Source organism: Sebastes umbrosus, chromosome 19 (assembly GCF_015220745.1).
Source record: "Sebastes umbrosus isolate fSebUmb1 chromosome 19, fSebUmb1.pri, whole genome shotgun sequence".
NCBI lineage: Eukaryota > Metazoa > Chordata > Actinopteri > Perciformes > Sebastidae > Sebastes > Sebastes umbrosus.
In genome coordinates this window covers 4,742,361-4,753,678 of record NC_051287.1, presented here as the reverse complement: position 1 = coordinate 4,753,678, position 11,318 = coordinate 4,742,361, and the positions used below count along the sequence as shown (strand labels likewise).

The 11,318-nt window shown below is 39.2% G+C and overlaps 1 protein-coding gene across 3 annotated transcripts; it reads right to left on the bottom strand.

Moving 5' to 3' along the window:
- Nucleotides 1-3,291: 3,291 nt before the first annotated feature.
- LOC119477753 (probable global transcription activator SNF2L2) lies at nucleotides 3,292-10,822 on the bottom strand. Of its 3 annotated transcripts, none has more exons than XM_037751860.1 (6): nucleotides 10,231-10,822; nucleotides 8,376-8,605; nucleotides 7,257-7,362; nucleotides 5,849-5,950; nucleotides 5,555-5,699; nucleotides 3,292-4,225 (listed from the first exon to the last, which is right to left on the bottom strand). In XM_037751860.1, exons 1-6 carry the CDS (start codon nucleotides 10,324-10,326, stop codon nucleotides 4,092-4,094), a joined length of 813 nt encoding a protein of 270 aa, XP_037607788.1. In that variant the 5' UTR covers nucleotides 10,327-10,822; the 3' UTR covers nucleotides 3,292-4,091. The 3 variants fall into 3 exon arrangements, with proteins under 3 accessions (XP_037607788.1, XP_037607791.1, XP_037607790.1); XM_037751863.1 differs by having other exon boundaries at nucleotides 8,376-8,627; nucleotides 10,231-10,331; XM_037751862.1 differs by having other exon boundaries at nucleotides 4,110-4,234; nucleotides 10,231-10,821.
- Between the last annotated feature and the right edge of the window lie 496 nt (nucleotides 10,823-11,318).

Below are 11,318 nucleotides of genomic sequence, written 5' to 3'. Positions count from 1 at the left end.
AGGCTGCCCTCCGTTGTGTCTCTGCATGCTGATATTTGACTGTATTGTGTGTTCAGACCTTTTTTAAACCCTGTCACAACTGAAACAACAACAACAGCGCTCTGAAGCTCCACTAAGTCATATTATTTAGATTAACACTGAGTCAAATAAGTCCCTGAAGTGTGAAAGGTTTGCATTAACGGAGAATCCCGCAGAGAATCAGCTCAGCTCTCTGCAGCTCTTTCAGCCCATATCGTTTAATCCAAACATCTCTCTTGTTAATATAAAACTGCGGGAAGCCGCTCTCTTAACAAAAGTTAATTGCATGCTACCTTTTCAGTGAGAAACTGGATAAATCAAAGTAAAGTGAGTGAAGTGAGTGGAATATCTAGCAATGAAAATATAGTTTTTCAGAAGCTCGCTGACCAAGCCAGGACTAAAGTGCTGTGAATAGATTAGATAAGTTACATTTATTTTCCCCTCATCAGTCTACACACTTAATACCCCATAATAACAAAACAAAAACAGGATTTTAGAAAGTTTTCCAAATATATGAAAAATACCCTTTTGCTATGACGCTTGGAATTCAGCTCAGGTGCATCCCATTTCTCCGGATTATCTTTGAGATGTTTCCACACCCTGATTGGAGTCCACCTGTGGTAGATTCAACTGATTGGACTTGATTGCGAACAGCATACACACACACCTGTCTATATAAGGTGACAGTCTCACAGCAGACGTTGCATATCAGAGCAAAAAATCAAGCCGTGAGGTCAAAGGAGCTGCCTGTAGAGCTCAGAGACAGGATTGTGTCAAGATACAAATCTGGGAAGGGTTACAAAACAAAAATCATGCTGCATTGAAGGTTCACAAGAGCAGTAGTCACAATAATTCTTAAATGGAAGAAGTTTGGTACAACCAGGACTCTTCCTAGTTTTATTTGTTTGGATATAAAATGCATGCAATAAGAGAAAACAGTCATTTCAGTTCAGGAGAGAAAAAATATTCAGAGTCCTCCCCTATTTAAACAAATAAAAAATGACATTATTACTCATCAAAAGCAAAACAAAACGACAAACAAAGAACACATAACCCAAAAAATATCTAGGCTATATACCCAAAACTCACAAGTAAGCATAAACTCTAGTAAAAGAACAAACAAACCTAGAGTAAGTTCTACCAACAGAAGCACCTAGCCCTGAGGTTCAAGATGAAATGAGAAATTTCTTTAACTGCGACTGTAGAAACTCTAAATTTAGAGCTGACTGCCCGTCCAAACTGACTTCAGACTGGGCCGAACTTTCACCTTCCAACAGGACAATGAGCTTCAAAGCACAGAGCCAAGACAATCCAGGAGTAGCTTAGGAACAGCTCTGTGTGTCCTTGTGTGGCCCGCAGCCAGAGCCCAGACTTGAACCCAATCAAACATCTCTGGAGAGACCTGAAAGTGTCTGTCCTCTGACGGCCCCCCTGATCCAACCTGGCAGCTTGAAAGTGTGCAGGGAATGTCAGGTGTACAAAGCTTGTCATGTCATACCCGAGATGACTAGAGGCTATAATCAGTGTCAAAGCAAAGGTGCTTCAAGTTCAGAGTTAATGGTCTGAATACTTCTGTCAATGTAATATTTCCAGTTTTTTCTTTTTAATACATTTTCAAAAAGCATTCTAAAATCCTGTTTTTGCTTTGACTTTATGGGGTATTGATGTTGTTATTTAAATGATTTTAGCATAAGGCAGCAACATAACAAAAAGTGAAAGAAGTGAAGGGTTCTGAATGCTTTAAAGGGGACATATCAATAAAAATACATTAGCACATACATTTTGGTATCTGGAGTGCCTACCATCCCACAAAATGTGAAATAAGACAACCTGTAGTGGACGTAGTCACCATGACGTCACCCACTGGTTTGTGGACTGTCGTTTTGAAGCCTCGAGTTCGGCAGTTTGGCCATCGCCATCTTGGTTTTTTGCAACCAAAAGCGACACAAGAAGGTGGAGCTAAGTACAACCGAATGCTGAATAAGACATTTTCACGCCACCAAAAATATTATAATTAAATTTCATGAACTGAAAACACACAGTGAAAGGGTTAAAGTTGTAAGATGAAAACACGGACAACTCCCAGACCGGACAACGCCGTGGTAGCGACCTGTCAATCACAAGGTAGCCACGCCCTAAAGCATCCCCTGCTTTTTGGTCTATTTGACTCTAAATGGGACCATAATTTACTAAATGAACATCATGTTGTATTGAATAAGATTTGAAACTAGCAATTGAGACCATAAATTCATGTTTACAATGTTTACTGAGGTAATAAATCAAGTGAGAAGTAGGCTCATTTTCTCATAAACTTCTATACAATCACTTCTTTTTGCATCCAGAGGAGTCGCCCAATGCTGGCTGTTAGAAAGAATGCAGGTTTAAGACACTTCAGCATTGGCTTCACTTTTCAGACCCCGAGGTTGACCACTGGATTTAACAAGCCATTCAGATTAGGCTCCCCTTCCTATGTCACATGCAAGCTCATTAGAATACACGTTACAGCATGTGAATTGGTGATGGCTTCCATGTTACCCATATGTCACTTAGACTACGTCACTTGTGTTGTGATTTGTGCCTCGTAGCCTCTCTGACGTATAGTCAAGGTATGGGCAGGCGGGCGGGTGAGAACAGATTGGCTGAGATATTGCTGCAGATGGACCCGTTTGACTTGTGAATATATGCATGCTCATGTCTTTGTCCACGTCAGGGTTTGTTGTGAAGGAAACTACTCCTGTCATTGCAATAACAGGGTGCTTTAACTAGCTGGAAACACATCATATTCAGTGTGAGCAGGATGGTCATAGTGGAGGTGACACAGAAATACAAATTTGGTGCTTTATCTTTGGTAGTGAAGTGTTACATCACTTTCATTTTGTGTATGTTTTCAATGTGCTGTACAAAACATGTAATATATTCTTATCAATTAATGCATTTAACATAGAGAGAGTGAAGTAAAGAGATGCTGCAAAGAACTGGGTCAAGACATACATTAGATGAAAGGTGACACTGTTACATAAGCATGTGCAACCAGAAATACAGAAACAAACAGTTCTCTTGCACCACCTATTGGCACTTTGTCAACAATACATATAATATTTAATGCTGGCTCTGATAGTTCCTCCTGCTTTAATGTTGAGGTGGAATTGCTGTATTGATTATTTAAACTTAAACTGTCTTTTTTATCCTTTGATGACTACTTACATGTGCTGCAGTGATTATAAATAACTACTATAATAACTACTAGTAATGATAATAATCACCAACCAGAGGGACTTTTGGTAAAATTTATTTTGCAAGTGTTTAAGTGATACAAGTTTCCAGGGATTGTCTTAACAATGATGTCTTCCACCCTCCCCCGACAACCAGGAGAGTAAATGAAAAGTTTTTTTTTTTTACTTTTTCACACAAACTGTACAATATGTGGATATACTGTAAATGTTGAACTTGATTAGACCCAAACTTATTCCATCAAGAATCAGAAACAGACAAAAGTATAACTATATTTTCAAGTCTCTTTGACTTCATACTTCATTTTTTTCTTATCAAATATCTCTAAAATCACATTTTAGAGATTTTTTACAGTGTTCATTTGTTGTTTTTCTTTAAAAACACGTTCTTCCCGTGTGCTTCTCGAGCCCTGAACACATCAACATTGTCATCAGCGGGTACTACTCTGGAGGAGCCGGCTTTCAGGAGACATATACACATCATGCTCCAAGACGTATGAAGGCATTTCATACAATCAAATATATTGATTTAAAAACAGTCAGAGAGAAACTGGTGTTTTACATAATATTTGCAGAAGCGATCACAGAGACTAAGGCAGATAACTGAAATGAGAATAAAAGACCAGCTAAATGAGAAGAACCAGCACTATGTGCAGCAAGACGTGTTTGAGTGGCATGAGTCATCTAAAAGAAAAACGCATTGTTCCATAAGTGGCTGTCTTTGACTGCTCCTTCCCAGCTTATTTTCCTTTCTTTTGCTTAGAAAATGGAGGAAACCAATGAAAAGGGGGGGTAGAGAATAGACATGAGCAAGAATACAAAAAAAACCAAGGGTCATTCTGTTCAACCTTCATCTTTTGTGGTGTTATCCTCTAGATCCTCATCGCTGTCTAAATCACTGTGGAGCCTCTTGGCCATGGTGTTTCTGCTTCTTCCCTCCTTAGTCCCCTTCTTTAGCTTCACTGGTAACGCTTTCACTGGTTACAAGAACAAGAGAAGAGGATGAGTGTCATTTCAATTGTTGTAGTTTAAAAGTCCAACTAGCCAACAATCATTTTAGAGATGACCTCTCTAAAGAGAGTGTGTCCTCATCTTCTTTTAGCTTTCATTTGGTCACTTACAAACAAACATATATTGCCAAGAAGTGGAAGTCAATTGTTCGTTCCATTGCAACATCAGCGCACAGCCGCAAAACTACGCGTCCGCCATTTTGGACTGAAAGCGACTACCGGACAGCAGTAAAACGTCCGCTTACAAAGTGCCGTACAAAAGTAAAACAAAATTATTTCTATTTTATTGTCATTCTATCCAAATGGCCTGTGTTGAACGAAACAATATTATGAATATAATAAGCGTTTTCAGTCCAAAATGGCGGCAGCGGCTGTCAAAAAAACACCGGAGTTTCATCTCTTTGCTTCTATACTCTTTGTCCCAGGTAAATAGGATAACATATTAATAGATATCACCATGAAACTTCCCCAGTTTATTATTTACATTAAGGGAACTATTTTTTTGTATTACAAGTTTAAAATGGCAAATGAGGCATTATCTTATTAAATAAGTACTAACTGCATACATTTCCAGAGCAGAAATCTGAACATTGGATAAAGCCAGGTTCAAAATTCTTGTTTCATTTTGTTAAACTCAAAGGTTTTTACAGAAGGGAAGTTCGGATGTCCCTTTTTATACCTCCATAAATCAGAAAATACTCTCAACAGCTATAAAAAATCAATTTTCGCCATGTTTTGAGGAATAAAATGTTCTGTAAATCAGGCTATGAATGATATATGAACAAACACCCTCTGTAAAAACCTTCAGAATATAGAGAGGAATGAAACTGGAAAGTTTGGTGGATGTAAGAGCAACTGAAGTGGAGATTTCTGGCTCAGAGTCTGAGAAAAAACTAATTTTGAGAAAACGGCCTTTAAAGGTATGTATAGTTAAATTCCATACATTTTGAAGACGCTACAGGTGATTAGGGTAAAATCTTTAACTAATAGAGATCACCATGAAAATTCCCCAGTTGATTACTGACATTAAGACAAATATTTTTTGTATTATAAGTTTTCTGTAATAGTATGTTTAAATATGCAAATGAGGCATTATCTAATGTTAACTTTTGGTAAACTTTAGGAGAAACTTACAGACGCAAACAGACAAAGTAGTTAAATAAACACCTAAATGTATATTTTGGATGTTTTCTTTCCACTAGTCTGAAAGAAGACTGTTATGGAAGCAAAATATCCCAAAATCTTTGTGCATGAAAAACTGTGTTTTTGCCTGGGATGTCTCGCTTTAACTCTCACCTGCTGATGGAACAAATTGGTCTTCAGCTCCGCCGCCATTATCGCTGTGACCTGGTCTGACCGTCTCTTTCTGTGCCTCGTCCGTGACGATTCGCTGTCTCGCGCTCTCGAAAACCGACTTAATGACAATCGAATCCTCGTAGATCTGCGGTGGTAAACAGAGACACACATAAACAGCGTGGGACATCCTTCACCACATGTAGATCCAAACCCTCTCACAACGACAACAACAATAATACAGAACGGAGACTAAGAAAAATAATTGTGTTGATGAAAGATTTCCTTGTGGTTCACCTGAGATCCCTCCAGGTTATAGGTCTGAGCGTTGTGACACAGGAGGAAGATATCCTTCTCCAAATCCCCAACGCTTCTGTACTTGTGATTACGCACACGTTCCTGTGAAGCAGAGAGTCACTATCAAAACCTCATTGTGACCATTGCAATAAATAATACTGTAGATTAGTTAGATTAGAAGATGATCAGTACCACTCTCCTGTGCGAAAGTGGCATACATTTTCTCTTCTAACTCTCAGGGTTTCCCGAAATATTGAACTATTCCTTTAACCTTTTAAGTATTAATGGTGCCTTCAAATGGGGTGGTGTTCACGAGAAGAGTCCATATGAATGCTCATCTCTTGTCGTATTCACAACCTCGTAGGTGGAAACTTTCTGAAAGCTCCGAGTTCACGACTTGTGACGTGTTTGTTGACGTTGTCAGAAATGGCGGAGGCCTTGGAAGTTCATTTTTCGGTGCATAATAAGTTAATATATTGTCATTTTAATCGTATATTGTTTTTCTTCGTAATTTTATAATATGTCTGACGAAAATGTTGATATTCTCTACGACCTCATCTTCTTCCTCCGTCATTATGCCTTTACATTTACTGCATTATGTTACCCACTTGCTAAATTGTTGGCCTCTGTGGCTTATAGACGCCGACAGTAACGTTAATATTGCCGTTGCTTAGCAGCGATGTTCTCACGACTAAACCACTTCAACGCCACGCATATCGTGTACACGACTTCCAATGTTGTAAACACGAGCTCATGAGTTTTATTTGAACGCACCAACAGTCAAGCCTCAAGTTGTTTAGAGTGGAGCACAAAGTGGAGTACATGCTTTAAAGGGGACATCATGCTCATTTTCAGGTTCATACTTGTATTTTTGGTTTCTACTAGAACATGTTTACATGCTTTGTCTGTCTGAATATACCTGTATTCACCCTCTGTCTGAAACGCTCTGTTTCTTTAAGCCCCCCCTCCCGAACAAGCCCAGTCTGCTCTGATTGGCTTGAAAAACATGGTGCACCTTTGCAAAGGTAGTTCTCAAGTTGTGTGCGATGTATTCTAATGAGCCTGTATGTGACAGAGGAAGGGGAGCCACATCTGAATGGAGCTACTGCGGTGAAATTGGATGAATTGCCATGAAATTTGGTACAGATATTCGCCTTCCCTCACTCAGTAGATATAGAAGTATATCCTCTATGTGGCACCACACTGTACCTAAGGACTATTTATATAATTTTCTCAATCAGTAGTTAGTAAAAGAAGTGTTTGAATATTCAATACAGACACTTGTGGGTCTTTTGATGTATTATCTATTGGAGTTTCATTTCCCTTCATTTGAGTTTCTCTCAGCAGCAGATAAGATGATGGGTGATATATCTGTATGTGAGCTGTGAGGGTGTACAGTGACACATACCCTGATCCTTCTGAAGTCGACGGGCTTTCGGATCAGCTCGTAGTACTCCGGTACCTCCTTCTTAGAGGGAAGCTGCACAAAGCCTTTGCTGATCTGTCGACCCAACCTGGAAGCACAGAGCGATAGTTCATGTTATCTCATTTTGATCAATTTAACTCTTTAATCAATATGTCAGTATATGATTGACATTTATGGAATTAGCAAATGTTAGCATGCTGAGGTTGGCATTTAGATCAAAGCACCACTGTACCTAAAGGAGACATATCATGCTCATTTTCAGGGTCATATTGATGTATTGATTTATGTAAATAGACATGAATTTCATTTTTTTTTGTGATGGTCAGCACAAAATCAATTTGTATGTAATCCACGTAATTGTGAACCAGGAGGAGGTCATAGGGAAGAGGTCGGGGTGGATGGGTGGGTCAAAAAACACCGGACTTTCACCCAGGAGACCGCCATTCCTGTTCCGTGTGAAACCAGAAGTCAAAGTTGATTTATTTGTCACGTAATATCCGTTCTTAAGTTACGGCACTTCCGGAGTTATTTTAACCCAAACCACGATCTTTTCCTAAACCTAACTAAGTAGTTTTGTTGCCTAAACCTAAACCAAGTCGATCTATTCCTACAGCTAACTAAGAAGTTTTATTTTGAAAGGACTGGAGCGGAAATTGACACGTGCGTCACGTGTTGCTGGACACAGTGAGTTTTTCATACTATATCCCCTTTAGAGCTGCTAGCATGACTGTGCACTCTTATATCCCACCACAAAGACTATAAAAAAGATAAATATTGGACATTTTGAGGTAACTATAATATTAACTTGTTATATTGGGATTAAATGGCTTGAAAAATTAATATAAGCATGAAAAAAGTGAAGCTTTTCTTCAGTATTTTGAGATAATGAAACAACGGTTTCATGTTCATAAGGATTAGTTTGATATCTTCACATAATGAGATAATTACGTTGTGATTTTGTGTTAATAACTGGCCTAAACAATAAGGAACAAGGGAACCTGAGTTTCCATGACAGCAAAACTCAGCTGCATTTGCACTGACAATTAACAAAGTTGCATCAAAGCGTCATGACACAGTCCACAAACAAGTGAGCGCCCTCACCCGTCCTTGTAGTTGATAACCATATCTACTAGTGTGCTCAGTGTTCTGGTGAGTTCAGGTGGGTTTGGAGGCAGTTTCTCAGCAGGTGGGCGTCCTCGCTTCCTTTTGACCTTTTCGCCAGTTTCCTGCCCGGCCTGCAGTTCTTTCTCCCCATGATGATCACCTTTACGCTTCTTCAGACTGATGTCCTCTTCCATCTCCTCCAGGGAACCGTTCTCTCCTGCCTCAGGCTGCAGGAAGACCAAGCAACATCTAACAAACTCAATCAAACTTACAGTGGTAGAGGAAGGCGAATGAAACCTTGTGGTATGAAAATATGTATATGTACACATAACGCCTGTCACATGCTCCCTTTGTTGTTCAGTTTATACCTCAGCATTATAACAACAACTCTGGGAGGAAAGGAGAAGAACTGTGACCGATTTCCATTCAAAACTCATCCATTCCCATTCATGTGAACTCTCCCTCATGTGGCAGTTTTTGAATATGATGTTTTTGTATTCAAATGAAAGAGCGTTCATTTATTTATTACAATAGCAAATATGAATTTGCATGGACTGGAGCGACTCACTGTGCTGTCTCTGCAAATTTAGGACAGATTATTTTTTTCTGGAGGCTTTGATGTCAGATGATTATCGAGGGGAGGCTGCATTTTGTTTTAAAAAATGCACAATGAATGTGAATACATTTGAAGAAGCGGTGTTATACCGAAGCACAGAGTCTAAATATGCTAATAATGCAATCAAAATTAAGCCATATTTTCCTGCTTTTGCACAAATATAGGAGATAGGAACACGCTTTTCGGTGTGTGTGGTGTTGGAGAAGGGTTGCCCGCCTGCTGCATCCTGAGTTATTTTCAACCATTTCATCGCTCCTTTTTTTTCGAATATCTGCTGCAACCACTGTATTTTCCACAAAGGCAATTAGAGGCCAGAAACATGAGTATGCATGCAGCAAGAGCAGCTCTAGCAGCAGCAGCCTGGCTGGAGAGGAGAGGAGAGGGGGGGAGAGGAAATAGAGAAGGCATGCTGTCCAATCCGAACATAATATTGATGCATTAATCACACAGTACACACAGCAGCATCCAAATCATATAATAAAGCATGCACATATTTCTCAAGGACAAACATGAAAGCATGCTGAAATGTATGTTGCACACACTGGTTAGAGGAACAGCACCATGCACAATTATAATATTTATCCAAGCCTTAAAAAATAAAAATAAAAATAGAACTGATGGTGACAAAAAAAAAAAAAAATACGCATGCCTGCACATCCGAAACCAAAAAATGCATGTCAGAGAATAGAGTTAGAGGAGACAACAGCTCTACAGCAGAGGCAACAATAGAAATCCTCCTCATCATCGCTCAGATGAAGGCTTTAAAAGCCCCGCTGCTCTCTCTCTCTAAGGGGCTGCAGAGGAATACTGGAGGGATCTGGAGGCTAATCCTCCGAGATGATGTACCACACAGCTGATTGACTGTACATGTGCGAGGTGTCAGTGTGCGTGTGTGCATGGGATGCTCCATGTGTGCATGTGATGCTCCATGCCTAACACAAGCCTGCCTCTTTTTCCTGACTAATCTGGCAAAGATTCCCTCTCTCATCTGTTACAACACACACCTACACACACACACACCATCCTCTCTCTCCTCCCATGCACTCACTCACACACACTTTGCAGACACACGCACACACAGATACTCGCTCTCTGGCTGGAGCATGCACGCACACACACATTGAAACACACACACACATTGTATCCATCTCTTCCTCTCTTCCCATGCGATGTAGCCTGTCTGCATCCTGCGCCTGAGAGAGAAAGAAAGCCATGGAGATGGAGGAGGATATTTACCTGGTTGCAATGTGCAGGCTGGCTATCTGGATCGGCTGCAGCTGTGGGGGAGAGAATTAGCAAGCCAGCATAGCGGCGAGCTGCTAGTCTCTTCATCAGCTGATCACTCAGAAGCAGAGCCCAGAAGGGGGGAGAAGAAAAGCGCTATGTTTTCATATACAAATCAATGGGCTGGGGGGAAATAGAAAAGCCATCCTCATCTCCTGTCTGCAGCTCTCCGAACTCTTTTTCCTGACTCTGGAAGGCCCCGAGCTTCTCTCCCTCTGCATGGTTTTAATATCGACTGCTGCCAGACGGAGGTTTTTTTTTTCTTCCTCTCTTCCTACCCTGCTGTTAAAGTTATCGGGTCCATTTTTTATTATTTTTTTAATTTTTGCATTGCATTTGAGAGGGAAAGTGCTGTCTACTAGTCTAATGCATGCACGACATGAGTCCAGTCTGCATGCAATTGCAGCAACACAGGATAGTCATATAGTTCATACAGTGTGTGTGTGCACGTTTGTGCATGCGCGTAATCGCCACAGGGCACCTGGGGGTGACGTCCTGTCCAATATATGACATGTGGACCACCCTCCACAGGACCACACACGTTATCAGGTCCTCAGAAAACATGCATTTGTTCCCCTCAATTTTATTATTTTAATATAATATAATAATATAATATAATTATATTAATATCAAATAATAATAATATTATTATATTAATATTATATTATAATAATATAATAATATAAATATTATATTATAATAATATTATTATATTAATATCATATAATAATAATATTATATGAATATTATATTATTATATTAATATCATATAATAATATTATTATATTAATATTATATAATATAATATTATTATATTACTATCATATAATAATAATACTATTATATTAATATCACATAATAATAATATTATTATATTAATATTATATAATAATAATATTACTATATTAATATCAAATAATAATATCATATTATATATGTTAAACTGAGGTTTCACTCAGTCAGTTGCCTTCTGATAACTGGGTCTGTAGCTTGCAGGTGGCAACTCCATGCTTGTGCGTTTAAACGTGCATTGTCTCATG